Here is a 20,870-nt window from a genome sequence, read left to right as displayed (position 1 = left end):
GATACTGTTTCTGTCGACGAATCCCGATTCTGTCTGCACCATCATCATGGTGGGATTCGAGTCTGGAGACACTGTCATCAGAGACTATTGAACTGTTGCCTTATGCATCGCCACACCGGTCCTGCATCCGATATTATGGTTTGGGGTGGTGCTGGATTCCACACCCCACTTTTCCACCTCCCCCCCTCCCCCCAGTACGCATTGCCAGTACACTAATCAAACATCGTTACTACTTTGAAGTGTTGGAGCCTGTTGTCCTTCCAGACCTTCGGATTTGCCGACGACCACATTGCGACAGGATAATCGTCCACATGTGGCACGCAGTGTTCAAGATTACTTCGTCGCCCATCGGACTGCATTGTTGCCTTGGCCACATTGTTCTGACGATCTTTCGCTTATCGGAAACATCTGGCCCATGATCGCGGAACAACTGGTTTGGGATACTCCACCCGTTGCTGTACCAGATCAACGCTGGCAATATGCGGAAGTAGCGTGGACTACTACACCCCAACAACACATCCAAAGCCTCTTTGATTCAGTGCCGAGGCGTGTAGCTGCGACTATGGCCAGCAATAGCGGCAATACTCAACACTGATTTCTTCACCTTCCTCACTGTATTTTCAATCGTGTGATCTTTGTACAACGTGTTACCTCGCAAATTAACTTGGCTGTGACATCTCCGGTCCTTCTTTGTGTTGCATTTTGAATGGCCAGCAATGTATAAAAGATGTGGCCCACCGAGCCTGTGAGACATCCAAGAAATATGCGAACATATTTTAATTCAGTCGCCCATTTCTTAGCTGTTGAAAAAGGAGTAGACCGCACTGTCGAAAACAAATAATTTTTGTTGATTTTTTAAGCGATGGAACCAAATACGTACAGGATGCGCAAAAGGTAACTGGCACGGAAAGTATTTGCAACAACTCTTGGAACTCTCTTCGGATAGTAACGGAGTCCACTCCGCGCAGTTCTGCCACTAACTTCTGCGTTGCACACTTTGTTGCAGGTTTTGTCGAAAACCTCTTGTGCAAAGGCGTTTACCTCGAATTATGCTTCACTTAAAACTGGACAATGAACGCACTATGTTTCTACCGTGATTAACGTTTTGTGTCTCATTCAGCCGAGCGGTTCTAAGCGCTACAGTCTGGAGCTACGCGACCGCTACGGTCGCAGGTTCGAATTCTGCCTCGGGCATGGATGTGTGTGATGTCTTTAGGTTAGTTAGGTTTAAGTAGTTCTAAGTTCTAGGAGACTGATGACCTCAGAAGTTAAGTCCCATAGTGCTCAGAGCCATTTGTTGCATTCAACTGGTCGGCAAACACGCCTGTTTCTCTCACTCACCCTAACGCAATGACACTGTGAAGTATTCGGGAAAGAGAACGCTGAAGATGAGGATTGGCAGACACGTGATAGCAACCGACTGGCGCATCGAAATCGTGCTTTCTAGCATTTTCTGTGATGGGTAGTTCTCCTCTCCATTAAGAAGGATCAATTCTGCGTTAGTCTTATAATTATTTTCCGGACCATCATTATTTTGACCACCCTGTATAGAGCGGCTACCTTCAAAACTCCTTTAACGCAACTACCACCCAGATGAAGTCGACGCTCGATTTGCTGTGTATTGTCATATGCATCAACATAACCAACAACATTTTATTGACAGCAACGCCATCTTTCTCCCAGGCTGAAAAATTTTCTCCTTTTCGTAAACTCTTGTTTCCTAGGTCCACACATGTGGACCTTACTTTTTTCTCCATAAATAGGCGTATTTTTCTGCTTATAGACGGATTGTACAAGAGTGTGGACCATCCAGTTCTTCGTTTTAAAACCAGGGTTCACCATCTTGCTAGAAACAATTCGTGTGTTTGCTTGTAGCTGATCGTACGCAGAAAATGGTTACTTCTACGAATCTAAAAGGTATGCAAGTAATAATTTTGCCCTAACGTTAGACTGAGAATCTGTGTTTTTTACCTAACGATTCCTACCTTTTCTAGATGTTGAGAATTAGTTCAGGTTTGCATAAACGTTGTTCGTTACTATGAAATACATTTTCTGAAGGTGAACCTCGAATCATAATGCATCTTTGCTAATTTCTGTTTGGTTTTCGATGATGAGATACTGAAATAACCGTTGTTTCTACGCTCTACAGCATTGCATGAAATATTAACTGAAGTGCAGTAAGAAGCTCTTCTTAATGACAGCAATATAGAATTATCTGACTGGGACGATGACGAATTCTCGTTTTTTACCGATGATTGTCCTGCTGAGTTGATGAAACTGACTGGTAAACAATAAGAAAGTTAAGCTGTCTTGTCAGTAGTTAGGAGAAGAGGATGTCCTTGTTCAATGAATTCCTCTGACAGTAAACATGTGGATGATGTAGAAAATGTGAGTAGAAAGGCTAAGAAGAGCTATGCTGCAATCAATTAAAGAAGTTACGTATTACAGTGTTCCCCAACTATCAAAATTTGTTAACGCAAGGAATGCCTCAATATGCAGGAACCTGGCTGTAATTCCAAGGCAGCAGACATGGGCGTCAAATGTGGAATGTGTTTAGGTACTGTCAAAAATAATTGCTTTGAAGTTTATCATAAAACCTAAAAATTTATTTACTGGCTGTAGAAAATTATTACATGCAAGAAATTACTTTATGATCATTATTTCCTTGCGTTTATGAAGGTGATTCGAACATCAACAAGGATATGTATTGGAATATATACATTTCAAAAATATTAACACTGAGAATCCTATTTTCTGTGTGCATTAGCGTATTCACGTGTTTGCAGGAAAACGCTAATATGCTAATGCACACAGAAAATAGGATATACATACGTACATGTGTGTGTTTGTTGCTGAATAAAACGTTTTATTCATATATATCTCAAACAATAGAAAATCCAGGATGGAATGTAACAATATTATGAAAAGGAAAGTTACTACTCACCATATAGCAGAGATGCTGAGCCGCAGATTGGCACAACAAAAGGACTCTCACAATTATAGCTTTAAGCTGTTAAAGCCTTCGTCCATAATAGACAGACGTAGCTCGCGCGCGCGCCCACACCCACACACACACACACACACACACACACACACACACACACCCACACAGACACAGACACACACACACACACACACACACACACACACACACACACACACACACACACACACACAACTTACACACACGTTTGCAGTCTCAGGCAACTGAAACCACACTGGGAGCAGCAGAACCAGTGCGTGATGGGCGACTAGGTGGGGGTAAGGAGTAAGCTGTAACAGGGAGGGGGAGGGATGTACGGTGGGGGTGGGGGTGGGGGTGGGAGTGGCGGGTAGTGAAGTGCTGCAGGCTAGACTGAGGGCAGGGGAGAGTGGGGAGAGGGGGGAGTAGTGGAAAAGGTTGTGGTGGTGGAATGACAGCTGTGTAGTGCCAGAATGGGAACAGGGACGGGGCTGGATGGGTGTGTCCTCACATTATACTAAGAACAACACACAGACCCATGCCCAAAGGACGATTCGAACCACCAGTGGGAGAGGCCGCGCAATCCATAAATGGCGCCTCGAATCGCGAGGCCTCACGGGTGGAGAGGATAATACGACACCACAAAGAAATACGGGGGCGTGATGTTTATTTCTCAATATAGTCACACTGGCGACTGGCGACGAACACATTTCTCCCAAAGAGAGACCAGTTTGTTCATACCGTCACTGTAGAATGTTGGATTTTCTGACAGAGTCAAATCCTCACCAGCCAGCCGCGGTGGTCTAGCGGTTCTAGGCGCGCAGTCCGGAACCACGCGACTGCTACGGTCACAGGTTCGAATCCTGCCTCGGGCATGCATGTGTGTGATGTCCTAGAGGTTAGTTAGGTTTAAGTAGTTCTAAGTTCTAGGGGACTGATGACCACAGATGTTAAGTCCCATAGTGCTCAGAACCATTTGAACCAAATCCTCACCTCTGCTTTCACAGCTTCATGACTATCAAATTAAAGTCCTTGACGGTGTTCTTTAAGTTTAGGAAGCAGATGAAAATCGGATGGAACCAAGTCGGGCTCTATGGAGGACGATCGATGACAGCGAACACATGGTGTCGGTTTGTTGCGGATATCACAATGCTCATGTGTGGTCTGGCATTATCATAGTGAAGGAGTCGGTGTCCCATTTGTAGATGAACTCTTCGAATTCGTGCTTTCAGTTTTTCATGCACCGACATAGCCATGTTACAAGCTACAATGTGGAGCGCTGTAGCGGCAGAGGGTGAAATTTCCGTCAGCGAAGCGCGAAAGTCGGCCGACATATGCATGACATGTAATACCTCAACCAATATTGAGAACAGAATAAAAAATTCGGAGGCATTATTTTTCACCTCGTCCTCGGAGATAAATGGGTGAAAACTGGAACTGAAATGTAGCCACACGAGAACATATTGTACAGGGAAACATTTTGTGCTAGGTGAAAGCAGTTTCAATGAAACTGTTTTCTGTTAAGACCTAACACGACATCCGAGGCCGCCCTACAAGCACTGTGTTAAATTTACTTTTATAAGCCTCAGCTGTTCCCTTTTAGAGTATACAGGGTGTTACAAAAAGGTACGGCCAAACTTTCAGGAAACAGTCCTCACACACAAATAAAGAAAAGATGTTATGTGGACATGTGTCCAGAAACATTTTCTGTGAACGTTGGGGCACGCGGCCGAAGTAACGGCGCGGTTCTGGCGCTGCAGTCTGGAACCGCGAGACCGCTACGGTCGCAGGTTCAAATCCTGCCTCGTGCATGGATATGTGTGATGTCCTTAGATTAGTTAGGTTTAACTAGTTCTAAGTTCTAGGGGACTAATGACCTCAGCAGTTGAGTCCCATAGTGCTCAGAGCCATTTGAACCATTTGGGGCAGGCATTGTTGGTGATGTCTTGATTGGGCCCCATGTTCTTCCACCTACGCTCAATGGAACAAGTTATCATGATTTCATACAGGATACTCTACCTGTGCTGCTAGAACATGTGCCTTTACAAGTACGACACAACATGTGGTTCATGCACGATGGAGCTCTTGCACATTTCAGTCGAAGTGTTCGTACGCTTCTCAACAACAGATTCGGTGACTGATGGATTGGTAGAGGCGGACCAATTCCATGGCCTCCACGCTCTCCTGACCTCAACCCTCTTGACTTTCATTTATGGGGTCATTTGAAAGCTCTTGTCTACGCAACCCCAGTACCAAATGTAGAGACTCTTCGTGCTCGTATTGTGGACGGGTGTATTACAGTACGCCATTCTCCAGGGCTACATCAGCGCATCAGGGATTCCACGCGACGGAGGGTGGATGCATGTATCCTCGCTAACGGAGGACATTTTGAACATTTCCTGTAACAAAGTGTTTGAAGTCACGCTGGTACGTTCTGTTGCTGTGTGTTTCCATTCCATGATTAATGTGATTTGAAGAGAAGTAATAAAATGAGCTCTAACATGGAAAGTATGCGTTTCCGGAGACATGTCCACATAACATATTTTCTTTCTTTGTGTGTGAGGAATGTTTCCTGAAAGTTTGGCCGTACCTTTTTGTAACACCCTGTATAAGGCAGTAGTAGTATTTTAGCGAATCCTGTACTCACCTCTGCTGACAGTCTTGCGAAGAGCAGGTGCGACAGGCGTAGCGGATTCGCTGGCGTGCTCCCAGAGAGTTGAAGTAGGCGCCATCCCGTCGCCTGGAACATACACAGCACGCGTTTGTCACTTGCAGCACGGAAACTTTACTACTGTAGTTTACCGGGACTGCTTCGCTCTGTGAAGTACTGGTGCCGTGACAGGTGACTTCATACGTGTGGAAAAAGATAGGGAACAGACTACAGGAAATATATTTCTTTTCGTCTGTATTATTTTTTTCGGACTTAGATTGTGGTGACATGCCTATCTGTAAAGGTTTTCACTCCTTCATGTCTTGCAGCTATTAAATATAGAAGAAAAAATATTTTTAAATGTTCAACAGCAAATTTGTTTATTTATTGGCCGACTAGTTCCGGACTTTTCCCCTTTTCAAAAGCGACGTATTTTGTATTTGGTGTAAGTTCGATGTGGACAGTTCTATCTTTCTTACCACACTTAAAGGTTGCTCAGATCTATGTTTAAAGGTTGTCACAATTGTACCTACACCTTACTGCAGTATGTTCATTTTCGAGCGTTATCTAATCCGATCATGCTGGATAATGAAGATACACAATTAAGAAAAATATACTTTATGCTCATACATAACATACTACATCAAGATGTAATTACCACTGTGATATCCTTTAAACACAAATCTGAGTTATATTTAAGTGTGATGACATAAACACAGCTGTCCACATCAAACATATCCCAAATACAAAATACGTGACTTGTAAAAATGGAAAAATCCGGGAACCAATCAGCCAATAAATACATTCTAAGACAGATAAACGACGCACCACGAAGGTATTATTGGAATGGGACGGAAATCAGTAGATTTACATGCACTGACAAACAAATGATTACAACTTCCAGAAAAATAGGATGATTTATTCAAGAGTAAGAGCTTGAGAAACTGAGCAAGTCAATAACGTGTTGGTCCACCTCTCGCCCTTACGCAAGCAGTTATTCAGCTTGGCATTGATTGACAGGGTTGTTGGGTGTCTTCCTGTGGGCTACTCTACCAAATTCTGTCCAACTAGCACGTTAGATAGACAGATCCAGAACTAGTTGGAGGGGCCTACACATAATGCTCCAAACGTCCTCGACTGAGCAGACATCCAACGACCTTGCTGTCCAAGGTAGGGTTTGGTAAACACGAAGACAAACAGTTGAAACTCTTGCTGTGTGCGTGAGGGCATTATCTTGCTGAAATGTAAACCCAGGATGATTTGTCATGATTGACAACAAAACGGGGCGTAGAATATCGTCGACGTACCGCTGTGCTGTAACGAGCCGTGGATGACAACCAAAGGGGTCCTGCTATGAAAAGAAATGACATCCCAGATCATCACTCCTGGTTGCTTGGCCATACATTGGGCGAGTCAAGATGGTATCCCACCGCAATCCGGGGCATCTACAGACATGTCTTCGCTGGTCATTGGTGCTTAATTCAAAGCAGGATTCATCACTGAAGACAATTCTACTCCAGTCATTGAGATTCCAGGCTGAAGACGTGTCTTGAGACGCCACGGACAGTGGTGGGATACAATCCTGACTGTCGCCCACAGCACCCTTTCACCACAGCGGTACATTGCCGATATTCTATGCCCCGTTTTATTATCATTCGTGGCAAGCCATCATGGGCTTCCATTTCGGCACGATAATGCCTGACCGAAAGCGGTGAGAGTTTCCCCTGCTTGTCTTTGTGCTTGCAAAGCCCTCCATTGGCCATCAAGGCTGCCGGACATCTCGTCGTCGGATCTCTCTCCAACTGAGAACTTTTGGAGTATTATAGACACGGCTCTCCAACCAGCTCGGGATTTTGATGATCTAACACACCAGCTGGACATAATTTGTCATGATAGAATTGGAACTGTGGTGTCACCACCAGACACCACACTTGCTAGGTGGTAGCCTTTAAATCGGCCGCGGTCCGTTAGTATACGTCGGACCCGCGTGTCGCCACTGTCAGTGATTGCAGACCGAGCGCCGCTACACGGCAGGTCTAGAGAGACTTCCTAGCACTCGCCCCAGTTGTACAGCCGACTTTGCTAGCGATGGTTAACTGACAAATTACGCTCTCAATTGCCGAGACGATAGTTAGCATAGCCTTCAGCTACGTCATTTGCTACGACCTAGCAAGGCGCCATTATCATTTGCTATTTACCTTGTGATGCATGTACCGTCAGACCGATGTTTACCAATTATGGATTAAAGTTAAGTATTCCAGAAGTTACATACTTTATTTCCTAGTCTTCATTACTTGTCCTGTTCCAGACCTCACGCCATCCTGCGTGAGCTTAAACGCGTGCCTTTCGGCTTCACCTCGTAGTGGCTTGGCTGTCTTGCCAAGTCACAACAGGAACAACAGTGATACAGGCCCAAGGTACCGTTATCCAAGATGGCGGCCTTGATGTCAATCAAGATGGCTGATTTTGGCGGGAAGTTTGAATTTTGGCGGGAATAAGGTCAATCGGGCTACCTCCACAAACATAACCCCCCACCCCCCTCTCCCCCAGAAAATGGCACGAAGTTCAAATTCCAACATGATAATGCGTCACACCTAGGAAAATGGCGGGAAAAAAGGACTTGTCTTTATTATTTAACCATTTTCAAGCATGTGTGTTCGTCACTGGGTCCGGACTCCAACTGGCTTAGTTCATATCGTCGCCACCAGAGAGCGCCACCGTGACGTCAGATCATGATACAAGTACCAGTATTCAAGATGACGGCACCCACTGTGTTCACCACGAGTTCCATAGCGCAACTGACTTAGTTCATATCGTGCCAACCAGAGGGCGCTACTGTGAAGTCGCGTGATGACACAAGATCGTCTGCGCTCTCTCTCTCTCTCTCTCTCTCTCTCTCTCTCTCTCTCTTTGAGTTGGACACATTTTTACCTAAATCAACGGAGCTATCAACTCTAAATTATTGTTCTAGAGTCCAAGATCAGTACCTCTAAGGTATTGGTAAGATAGAGAACATAAACACACACACTCCTAAGCCTAAAACGGGCAATAATGTTAAATCGAATACCTTTCCAGCCTTTCAGACATACATCCTCCTTCACAGTTTCTCTACGCTGAACTATCTTATCGAATCGTAAAACATTTGCTTTGCATGATACGAGCACAGTATAGCTTTGCGGAGACAAATAGTGTCCACTGTTCACATCCGATCACGGTTCAGAAATTATACGATGCCTGCATCAGGCCTACATGAAATGATAGTTAGTAGCTGGGGATACATCCTACAAGGAAACAGATAAACGCATAGCAGCAGCGTCCGACATCTGAAAATTACAGGTCAGTCCGTCACTAACTCCGTAAACAGCACATCAGTCGGGCAAATGTGTACACAGGGCTTGCAGCGCATCACAAGCTCTTACCGCTAAGTTAGTTATGACCCTGAAGTCTCGGTTTTACACCCAAGATGTGACAAGGGTGATCACATAAATGAAAGCTCCTTTAGAGGAGTGTGTCAAGTTTCATCACACATGAGATGGAAGTCCTCCGATGACCGACAGGTTTACCGTTAACGATCGCAAGTATACAGTGCTTTAAAACACATACAGAACACGTTGCTGTATACGAGTAGAACTCAGGATATGTCACGTAACTGCTTCATCCGGAATCACTGGTACCTCAATAGACATACAGTATAATGCTGCCTTGATGAGAAAAAATTGACTGCCTCCGTTATTCCCTTCGTTTCCATGTCCACCTTTTCCCGGATTCCTCCTATTGCAGCATACTTGGTGCCATATACAAATTGTTCGGCGCGAACCAGAAAATAGCAAAGTACTTCCTCAATTTCACCGCATTAGGTTCTATATTCGATCAATTTATACCTATTCCCTCGTAATTTTTCGCAGTTCTATCGATTTGAGGTCAGATCTATATATGTGTTCATGACATAACATGTCGTTCTGTGTTCTAAAATTGATTGTAAATGTAGCACAGCTGCTACCACCTAGCCCAAATGAATTGATCGGGACGTGTAATATAGCAATGCACTCGACTGTATCCAGTCACCTCCGCATCCGGAGAGCTTTTGCTCTGCTTTCTGTATGACTGTGTATATGCACGCCTAGTGGACAGCTCTCAGGACCCAGTCCCATTCCCAGGAGGGAATCCAGAAATTTAATGCCAAGCCGAATAACTGCTTGCATAATGACCAGAAGTGGCTCAACGCGTTCTTGACTTGCTCAATTTGACTAAATCCTCCATTTTTTCTGAAATTATGATCACTTGTTTGTCAGTACACGTGCTTAACATCTACTGATTTCCGTTCCATTCGGATAATTTGTTTGTGGTGCGTCTGTTTCTTTGTCTTAGAGTGCAATTAGCAGCCTTAGTGTCAAACGTTTAAAGATGTCTTTTCATTTCTTCAATACTGATCTGTAACATAATCCGAGGTATGGGTTAGGTCGGACGCCGATAATTTCGTTGCGAGTGGACGAAGCCAAGGAATGGGAATACGAAACCATAGTTGTGGTGACATATTGATCTGTTTCGTTGTCCGATGTCTAGGATAGTTTGAATGGAGAAAGGCTTCAAGAAATTCGTTTTGACGCTCGGTAGGTAACCTTGTGGTGAAGAAAGGAATAAGAAGGCAATGTTTCCCGTTCATTAATGACTGCCATAAAATCTTGTTTTATGCTGAAGAATTCAGTGTCCTTTCACAAAAAAAAAAAAAAAAAATAATAAATAAATAAATAAAAAATAAATAAAAATAAAAATAAATAAAATAAAATAAATCGCTGTATATCTACTTATCTTTTATGATTAACCGGCTCAGGGGATTGATCTGCACATCAGCTATGGCGAGAGCAAACAGCCAGTTGTAGGGAAAGAATTATACGATGAATTAGAATACAAGTCGACAAAAATGATGAAGTTTCGAAAGGTTAAATACGTATTGCTACTTAGGGACCACTGAAAACCAGAATATTCAGGAACAGGCTCTCACGAACAAGACTCAGGCCGTCTTTCCTATCAATTTCGCGCTGTGTTCCCGCTTAATATCTGAACATCCCTTCGCGGATAAAGGTGTGCTCCTCTACTAGGCTACTGTGTGAGCCGTTATTAATACTGGGTGCCGTTACTAATATTGGTCCGCATTTGGTCAACATACCTGTTGCCACGTGGAGGACCTGGTTCAATTACAAGTAGCGGCTCTAGGGCCCGGAAAGCTGACAGCGGCTGGGAGAGTGGTGCGCTGGCCACATGTTCCTCAGCCCGCTATCGGTACAGAATATACCCGCGGCCGGTCAACATCGCGTGGTCTTCAGTCCCTTATCGCCGAGTTTCTTTTCCTCCTAATAGTCGTCAGGTGCATTGACTGAATACCACGGCTGCAGTGCCACGCCGCGCTGTTTTAGCATCCCCGTAGGATACCCATTCTGTGTCTACAAGGCTCCAGTGCAAAAAAGCAGGGGCCATTGCAAATGGAAGAAAATCAAGTGAATTTTCGGATTAGCTATTTCAAAACCAAGTACGAATCCTACAGGACATCTTCTGGGTTAACTAGAGCGCCGATACACGTTTCATAGTTTCACATAAAACAAGACACCAATAGTCACCCTGCTTCCGAACTATTGGAAATGAATTCTACATTCAGCTTATCGGGTTATGTGGAAAGTCTTTAACGACGATTAATAGTTGTGATCGTATGAAACGGAGGTCTTTTAGATGTTCAGTTACATGGCTGGTGCCCTTGAAGTGATGAGCACTATAGTGCTTCGGCGGCGGAGCGATGCGCAGTGGGAAGGAGCAGTATACCAGCCAACAGTGTCATTCTGGCGCGTTTATCCGAAGCCCGCGTCTAATGGCTCTGAGCACTATGGGACTTACCTTCTAAGGTCATCAGTCCCCTTGAACTTAGAACTAATTAAACCTAACTAACCTAACGACCACACACAACCATGCCCGAGGCAGGATTTGAACCTGCGACCGTAGCAGTCGCGCGGATCCAGACTGTAGCGCCTAGAACCGCTCGGCCACCCGGCCGGCAGCTCGCGTCTCTTGTGTCTTGTACAGCGTACGTGTACAACGTCTGGCGTCACTTTACGTATGGTAACGCTATTTGCCTACAGCAAATATGCCAAGTATTACTTTAAGAAGCGACGACGATAGTTTTTCACAGCATAAAAAATTACATAGGAAAAGGCTAAATCCGGAGCTGATCTCAATGTTGCAGCTGCTAGGGTGGGCAATGGTCGAAGCGTGTGGTATGGAACAGAGACAGAAAGCACATTTATGAGGCCGTAAGTTATTCTCTGTCTCGCTTTTCCCGCAAAGCATCATGCATCTGCTTACTTATATATACACCACTTGTAGAATTCCGAGACAATTCGCCTTTTGTATAGCTTGAGCGCCGAGCTGAAGTGCCTTCGAAGACCACGGTGGAAGTTTCGTCCGACAGCCGTACAACAGTTCCAATTCCAATTACGCAAAGTAGACGTGACAATAGGCGTTAACTAAGTGTTTCCTACCTCTCAGGCGGTGTACCTCACCACCTGCTCGACTCAAAGTGAAGAGGGCAGACTTGCACGACAGGGATTGGGTTGCGCAGGTGGGAGGCCGCACTTGGCGTTATCTGCCACTCAGCTAATTCCACTCGTTAAGAGAATATACAGGGAGGAGGAACACAAGCAGACGAGAGAAATGAGATGAGCTAAACTGCACATACGGCACTGCAAGTATCTGCGGCGTTTGTGAGTATTAGTATGTGGTTTATTAAACTTCTTGGCAGACTGAAACTGTGTGCCGGACCGAGACTCAAACTCTAGACTTTTGCCTTTCGCGAGTAAGTGCTCTATCCAATTTCTAAAATTTTTTTTTCGAGATTCGAACTTGGGTCCTTTGCCTTCGCGGGCAAGTGCTCCAGAATTTCTTTTATACCTGACAACAGCAAAATGAGTCGTAACAGGGAGGACAGGAGGACGAAGCGGGCAGCGGTCGCAACTCGGGGTCTGGCCGCCACGTCCCCACCCCTCACCCGCTGCATCGAATGTGACGGGAAAGGAATTAGGTCAAGGTAACGACAAAAATTGATTTTTTAATTTTTTAATTTAATATAATTTTGTTTTATTGTTATTTTTATTTTATCTTATTTTTTGTATTTTTTAACTTACATCGACGATACAAGAGTGGGTCAGCGCATCAGGACGTTCCTTGGAAGGGATAGAGTGGTACGGTGGCCCACAATATCTCTGGCAGACAAACACAGGAACTAAAATTTGAATTTAGGAATGAAAGAAAAAATAATTAAAAAATAAGAAAATAAGTTCAATATACACATTGGATTAGGAACGAGATACTGCGTTTTGTAGTGAATGTAAGGTGGTGCTCGTCAGTGTCCTCGCATAGCCAACTTGTGCAAAGTGGTGATGCAGCCAGACCGATTCGATGTATTCGTTATTGGGAAATTTGCCATTGACTTTGTGGTACCAAAACGCTCTGACGTCAGGCGCAAGGGAAGGTTCATTGACAGTCTTCCACACCGTTGACCATTGGACGTTCCAGTGTTGTGCCTCCAACTCGTTGCACGGGTTGTGCATCGACAACTTATAAAAATTCTTCGCCGGCGGTGGGCGCGTTGTTGAAAGAGCGTGGTGTATGTAACTAAGTTCGACGAACTAGGTGGAAATGTGAGATAGCGAAGGAGCAGTGTGCACTACGTTGATTGGTGGGGCAGGTGAGTCCGGTGTACAGATTTCCAAGATGAATTGCGTAAGGGATGGCGAAGGTTCCCGTCGGTATCTCATCATAGTGTTTACATATAATGCAGTGGCCCTTGCCCCGGTGTGGACAAGACTGGGACCACCTTTTGCAGATAGAAGGGCGAGGATCTCGTATCCGATTTTTAAGATGGTGCCAGCAGAAGTACCGAAGGGCCTATTGGAGTTGACATCTCAGGATCAATTGTAGAGAGAGAGAGTACTTGGGCGGCATGAATCAACTTAGGTGCCACGTATATCTTGACATAAGTCACTCTCTGTAATGGATTCAGGCCGCGCAGGAGACTGTGGTGAATGTAGTAACGGATGGACTGCAGCAGTCAATGGTATGTTTTCACTGCGGTATGCTGGGTGGACCTGGTGAAGTCGCTACCCAGATAACGGAGCATTGTGGCAGAGGGCAAAGGTAGTAGTTTCCCATCTTTCAGCCCACGTCAGATGTTCATGATCCTCGATTTGGTAACACTGAGGTGAGCCTACCTGATGACTGTCCATAATGTTGGATCCGTGCTATGGCATCGCGCATTTCTGTGGGCGAGCGTGCAACAAATAAGAGGTCGTCCGCATAGGCTCACCAACGGAACGTGCGGTTGGACAATGTAATTTCTGTAACACCGGGTAGGAGGTCTTTGATGTGAGGCTCGAGGGCGATCGTATACAAAACAGTAGATAGAGAGCATCGCCGCCTGACCGAACGCCGGAAGGAAATCAGTCCAGCCAATCGTCCGTTCACCTGGACCGTGGACGTGACAGTGCAAAGTAAGTGGCTAATGGTGTCTATGAACAGGGACCCATGCATTCCGTCACTGAGAGGAGATGGTGGTAGACCCAGTCGAAGATGCTGCTGAAATTTGTCGACACCAATTCTGCACAGAGGCGGCAGGAGGTGGCCAGGGCAGAAAGGTCCCAGCATTCATCTGTTGCCGTCTGGAGAGTGACCCCACCATCTCGTGATGTTTGTTCTGAAGAAAGTACTGCAAGTAATGTGCAACGCCAAGATACGCGCATAGATTTTATAATCCGCATTGAGTAAAGTGAGGGGGGAAAGTTGGTGGTGTGTGTACCCTCTTTCGGTTTGGGCAGCGGTATGAGAATGCGTTGACAAAGTCTTGTGGTACGTGGAAGGATATATTGAACCACTCCTGGACGTCTCAGTCCAATGTGGGAACTTCAATGAGCTGAAGGTCCGATGGTGGAGATGAGGGAACGTCGTCGATGTCGATGACGGAGGTCAGATGTGGCACGAAGCGTGGATGGAGGCTCCTCATCAACGGTGTGTCGACGGCGAGACCGCCCCACCACGTTGAAGAGACAGAAGTTTGGTTTTGGTGCATTGGCGTTCGCGATGGACGTCCGGTGACAGTGGGAGGACATCAAGATCGCGGAACGCGGTGTAATAATGGTGCGTAGTATCAGGATGCCACGCCGCTGCATCTCTGCCGCATTGGATGACCTCCCTCCTGATCGCAGGCTTCGCACTGGTCATCCGCGACAGCATCGTCGACGTTGTCGCAGAATGTCAGTGTAGCAGTCATACATCGTCGACAAATCGGGTCGCGGAGAAGAGAGTTATCGAGCTTCCAGGTACCTCGACCCCGCCAAACTGGTGGGTTGTGGTGACAGGAGTAAGGTGCACGTGAACACGCAATGGTCGGAAAGGGCCGGAGGCCTCATTTCCGAGGGGGACACACCTGCCCGAAGGGTTGGAGCGTCGTCGTGGAGGGGAAGGTCGCCGGGCTTGTGACTGACCGACGGCGACGTTTGCGTCGGCATGGTGATCACTGTTTATACACGTGTTATTCTGTATCAGATGACGGCAGAGAGGTGTGACGTCCCGACTCGGAGGCCGCTGTAAGTACGATAAACGTGTCGAGAGGATGTGGGGTGGCGTCACTCGTCCCGTTGCGGGTCGCGGACGACGGCCGTAAGACGGCCTCCCCATTGTTAGCGACCGCAAGAACGTCCACTTGATGGTGCTGAGACATGTGGCACTGGTCGAGGTGGCCATGCGACAGACTGGAAGTTGTCGTCGTCGTGGTGAGTGCCGCCGCATGCATCACTGGCAGGACTGTCACGATGATTGGAGGTGGCACGTCCGTAAGAGGAAGTAATCGCATAAAACTATGGCCCTGAAACCTCCGATCCAGAGGTAGCGGGGTACACGGCTTAGAAGTCCAATGCGAACTTGCCGCACACCGTTCAGGACAGAATATGTCCTGAATTGTGTCCACTTTTCGGCAACCTGTCAGATGACCGTACCGTAGCGTCAGAGCGCCTCGATCACAACGCCCGCAGAGAGTTCGAAAGGTAGTTTGAACACTCTGATCGTTCTGACACTGAGACCAGTATCGTGAACCGTGGCGGGTCCCACGTTGCCGTCAGAGTGATAGAAGCGTAGTCCATCGTGGGCCTCTCGTACGATTTTTTCAGATGCAGCGTACACAATCATTTTCACATAGACAGTACTACGGACTATGGAAAGATGGATCCCTAAGATTTCGTTCAGCGGCATCTTCGCTTCATCGCGCAGGAATCGTTAGACAATCGAGCGCCTCGAGACGGGCGAAATCGGGGCAAAAAGTGAATCTCAATGTCGCTTTGCAAAAACAGACAATGTCTGATGGGATATCGCAATCGATTGCAAAAATGTTTATTCACATGACCGGTTTCGATTCCTCTAGAACCATCTTCAGATCTGCAATTTCGGTTACAGGAGTAACCCGTCCACACACAGCAACTTCACATGTCGCGTCACATGTGACGCAGCATGTCAAAAGCTAGTGTTTTATGAAGAATTTATTAACCAATTTGTCACAGCTGCAGTTTTAGTTTGATTCTAACTTTTATAGTGAGCATACTTATATGATATTGCGACATTTATCTACCGTCACTGCATGACGCATGTTTTGCCAATTTTAGTGGGTTGTCATTAAGATCACGCCATTTCAGTGCAGCCCTTAGTAGGTCAGGCTTGAGAATGAAACGTCGATTCGAAACTAGTCGCCAAAATATATACAGGGTGTTACAAAAAGGTACGGCCAAACTTTCAGGAAACATTCCTCACACACAAATAAAGAAAAGATGTTATGTGGACATGTGTCCGGAAACGCTTAATTTCCATGTTAGAGCTCATTTTACATTCGTCAGTATGTACTGTACTTCCTCGATTCACCGCCATGATTTCATACGGGATACTCTACCTGTGCTGCTCGATAACTGATCTTCAAAATTCGCCTCAAGCATCGTTGGTGAAAATCATTGATCTTGTGTGGTGATTTTACTGACATTTTCCAGATCTCACATGGGTGTATGGTCATTTGTAGGGTGATAGAGTCAAAAACTTCGTGGACATTCCTATACAGTCTAATTATCATTCCGATCGCATTCATTGGAAGACTGCAGAGGCTTTCCCCAATGCTGCTGCTGATTTCTGCATTTACGTCCCTGTTATTACGCATAAGGCTGCCGAGGTCTGGAAATAGGTCACCATCTCGTAGTCCCTTCTCTAGTACTCTAATTTGTGTAGATACATTTCGAATTTTTATGCACATTGTGTTTGTCTTAGCACCATATTTTTTAGGCCGACAGAAATGGTCGTTCCATCCAGCTTCATAGTCGTTAATTGTAAACTTTGACGTGGTTCTGCCACAATAATATTTTTATGTCGTCTCGTTGGCTTTGTAGAGCTGTATCACGGGAGAAAGGAGGGGATGATGTTTGGTGGCCAGTATTCCCTTTCTGTAACACTAACTGCACACATAGACTAACTGGGTTCTTTATCCATAAGAATGGAAAGTTTACTTAACTCAAGATGGACGTTTTAGTACAAGCTCTTCTGTATAGTCCACGTCAGCCTCACTGCTGGTGAAGTACTGCCACTGCGATTCCCGCTGGGCTGCGACTAATGACACTGGAACTTACTCGGAGCGAAAGACTGCACAGACTCGAACTAACTGGTTCTCCGGACCGGGGCGGCTATGTAACTACTAGCGGCCGAGAGGGCGTTTCCGGCGCGCTTCCTGTGAGTCTGCTTTTGGCCTCTGTCGATCCTCGCTCAACTTCCATGCCGCATGGTATACTGGCGCCAGCTTACGCCAGCACATTCCCCTTCCCGCCCCCCCCCCCAAAAAAAAAATGCTGCATCGTTGTTGTCTAGTGAGGCTGCGAACGACAGTGGGGAGGGAGGCAAGACGCTGGACGTAGAGATGGGCCAGGAGCTGTGACTGGAGGACAGCGTACTCCCGACCGTACCACGTCATCTGACTTGCGAGGCAACAGCAATATCCTCCAGAAAACTGCTGCCAGGGTACACGTGCAGGCCTGAGGACGTGTATCGGGGCGATGACGGATGTGAGGACGGCGACGGCGATGGCGGGTCCAGTTCCATGAGGTCGGCGAGCACGGATGGTAGAGGCGACGCCTCATAATCCATCCGCTCCTCCTGGTGTGCTCTGTAGCACCGTCGGGTGGCTGCGAAGGCCGCGTGGTCCCGCGAGGCCGTGAATCTTGGGGACGAAAAGCAGCCGAATCACGGGGGAAATGACACACACGAATTTGGTTCTAGTGGTCGTGTTGTAAACCATCGGGACCTGCAATCAACTGCATACAAGAGCCAATGCGTTCCTGGATCACGCCTCTTTCCCAGTGCACATGGTTGCCATAAAACCTGAAAAGAACAAGATCTCGTGGTGCAAACCGATACGATACTTTCAGACCATTGGCAGCGCCGGATACTGCGGTAGGTGTAGCAGCGTCCGACAGTGGTAGCCATGCAGAAGTTCCGCCGACGATGGTCCGTATCGTGGGTGGGAGCGATATGAGGCGAGAAAGAGTTGCAGCACCTGTTCCTATGTGTGGGTGGTGCGAAGCTTGGCCATCTCTTGTTTAAAAGTGCGTACGAAGCGTTCTGCTTCTCCTTTGGACTGGGGGTGAAACGACGAATGCCATTTCGTTCACAAAACTGTTCAAAATCACGTGAAGTGAACTGTGGTCCGTTGTCTGACAAGTACTTCTGGCAAACCTTCTACGCAAGATATGGAGCCCAACACTTTAATGGTGCTACGAGATGTGAGAGAAGCCATAGGCACTCCAAATGGGAGCTTGCGAAGAGAGTCTAACACTATGAGCCAACGAGGGTTCGAAAACGGTCCTGCGAAGTCTGTGTGCACTTGTTCCCATGGCGATTGAGTATTAGGCCAAGCTGAGAATGTCTGTCGCGGAGCAGATTGGTTTTTCGCGCATGCGCGACACAGTTATGTCATCTGTTCAATGTGGGTGTCCATACCCTGCCAAGTACAGTGCCGGCGCGCTAAACTGTTTAGTGCGAAATATTCCCAAATGTTCTTGATGGAGCAACCACAACACTTCCTTTTGCAACAATTTTGGAATAAGCACGCGGGATTTTCATTGTCATTTTGAACTAGAATCACACCCTGTTGAACTGAAAGGTTATGCTGAAGTGCAAAATGTCGGCGCACAACTGAGTTGTGGATAATGTTTAATGAAGAAGGCCAAGACGTGCGAATATAATGCAACAAAGTCTTGAGATCTGGGTCTGCTTCTGTGGCCTGTGCTGTTTTTCTGTAGTGCAAGCGAAAAGATCCCAGCAATTTAGACTCCTGCGCATCAATTTGGCAGCAAGATGTGGCAGATGTATCAAAATCATAGTCTGGGCCCATCGGAAGGCGAGATAGGGTGTCTGCATTGCCATGCTTCGTCGTAGGTCTGTACACAATTTCACACTAATATTGCGAAGGCAACAAAGCCCAATGTTGCTATATTTGAGCAATGCGTGTAGGAACTGCCTTTAACTGATGAAACAAGGACTGCAAAGACTTATGATTTGTCACTAAAAAGAACTTGTGAACATGCAAATAGTGATGGAATTTAGTCACACCATACACAATAACGAGAGCAATTGCACTCAGTTTGAATTAACAACTTCGAGGCAAAAGCAATAGGTCTATGTTGTGCACCAATTCTGTGCGAAAGCATAGCGTCGATTCCGTAAGAAGCAGCGTCGACTTGCAAAACTAGTGGCTTGGCAGGGTCGAAATGCACTAAACATCTGCCACGGAGAAAGGCATTTTTGAATTTCTGAAATGCGTTTTGTCGCTCTTGAGTCCACACGAAAGGTACATTTTTGCGGCGCAAACGCAAACGATGCAATGGAGCTGCGATCTGAGTGGCATTTGGTTGAACCGAATGTACGTAGTACGTCATCTTGCTTAGTACTAAGTGCAATTTAGACACATTCCGAGGAACAGGCAGGTCACGGATTGCAAGCAAATGAGATTGGAGAGGGTGCACAGCCTGACTGTTTATCATGTGACCTAAGTACTGTAACTCAGTTTGAAAAAAGTCACACTTTTCACGACGACACTTGAGTCATTATTCTGAAAACACTGGAAAAAGAGTACGCAAATTTGCAATGTGTTCCTCTGGTGTCGAGGCACGACAATATCGTCAAGGATGTTTGAACAAAATGGCACTTTTTCAGTCAGGTGTTCCAAGTAACGTTGAAAAATGGCGGGTGCGGAAGCACTGCCGAGGGCAAATGCAAATACTTGAACAGTCCCAAGTGTATGTTTACAACAAACACTTTGTTATTCTTCATCCAATGGAATTTGCAAGTAGGCATCACGCAAAAATATCTTAGAAAATTAAAGTCTTGCAGCAAGCCTGCCCATGAATTCCTCACGGCGAGGTAACGGATAAGTGTCAACTAATGTCTGTGGGTTGACTGTAGACTTGAAGTCAACACAAATGTGAATGCGACCAGAAGGCTTAAGCAACAAAATGAGAGGACTTTCCCACTGACTAGCTTGAATGGGAGCAATTACACCACTATCTTGCAATTCTTTTGGTTCACCGGCTTTTTTCTCTCAAAGGATTTGGGACTGGGCGGGCCCGGAAAAATTTAGGCTGTGCATTATCTTTCAATGTAACATGCCCTACAAAGTTATTAGCTTTTCCCATTCCTTCTGAAAATAGTTCAGAAAAATCTTTATAGAAGCTATGTACACCGTCTTGTGGTACAAATGTAGAGACTGACAGTACATTGTCGTGGATGCTAAGGCCAAACAAATCCAAGGCATCTAAACCGAATATGTTCTCACCATCTCTTGATTTCAACACAGTAAAATTCGATGTCCTAGTGCGAGATTTGTAAGTGGCAGGCGAACTCCACTGTCCAAGGACTGGAATTTTCTGTCCGTTGTAAGCAGTGAGGTGCTTGCTAGATTTAAAAAGGCGTGGTGACTGATGCACCTGTATCTAACTGAAAGTTCTCACGACGGCCAGAAATTCGTAACTAGACAAATAGTTTGTTAGGAAGTCGTTGCACAGCACTAGGGGCAGAAGGAGGCACATCCTTAACCTTACTTTTGTCGGTAGCTGTTGTAGGTTTGGGAAATATAACGTACAACGTTCACTGTATGTGCATAAGCCTATGTTTTCTGGGAGCGGGCAAAATTGGCATTTT

At 46.1% G+C, this 20,870-nt stretch overlaps 1 protein-coding gene across 1 annotated transcript in view; it reads right to left on the bottom strand.

The window, feature by feature from the left end:
• LOC124723156 overlaps nucleotides 1-20,870 on the bottom strand; it is a 205,431-nt gene that overhangs the window by 113,329 nt on the left and 71,232 nt on the right. Inside the window, exon 3 of the mRNA XM_047248346.1 lies at nucleotides 5,610-5,702. Within this exon, the coding sequence (XP_047104302.1) occupies nucleotides 5,610-5,702 (93 nt within the window). The remainder of the gene's footprint in view (nucleotides 1-5,609; nucleotides 5,703-20,870) is intronic.

This window comes from Schistocerca piceifrons, chromosome X (assembly GCF_021461385.2).
Source record: "Schistocerca piceifrons isolate TAMUIC-IGC-003096 chromosome X, iqSchPice1.1, whole genome shotgun sequence".
Taxonomy (NCBI): Eukaryota; Metazoa; Arthropoda; class Insecta; order Orthoptera; family Acrididae; genus Schistocerca; species Schistocerca piceifrons.
This window is presented reverse-complemented; position numbering and strand designations above follow the sequence as displayed.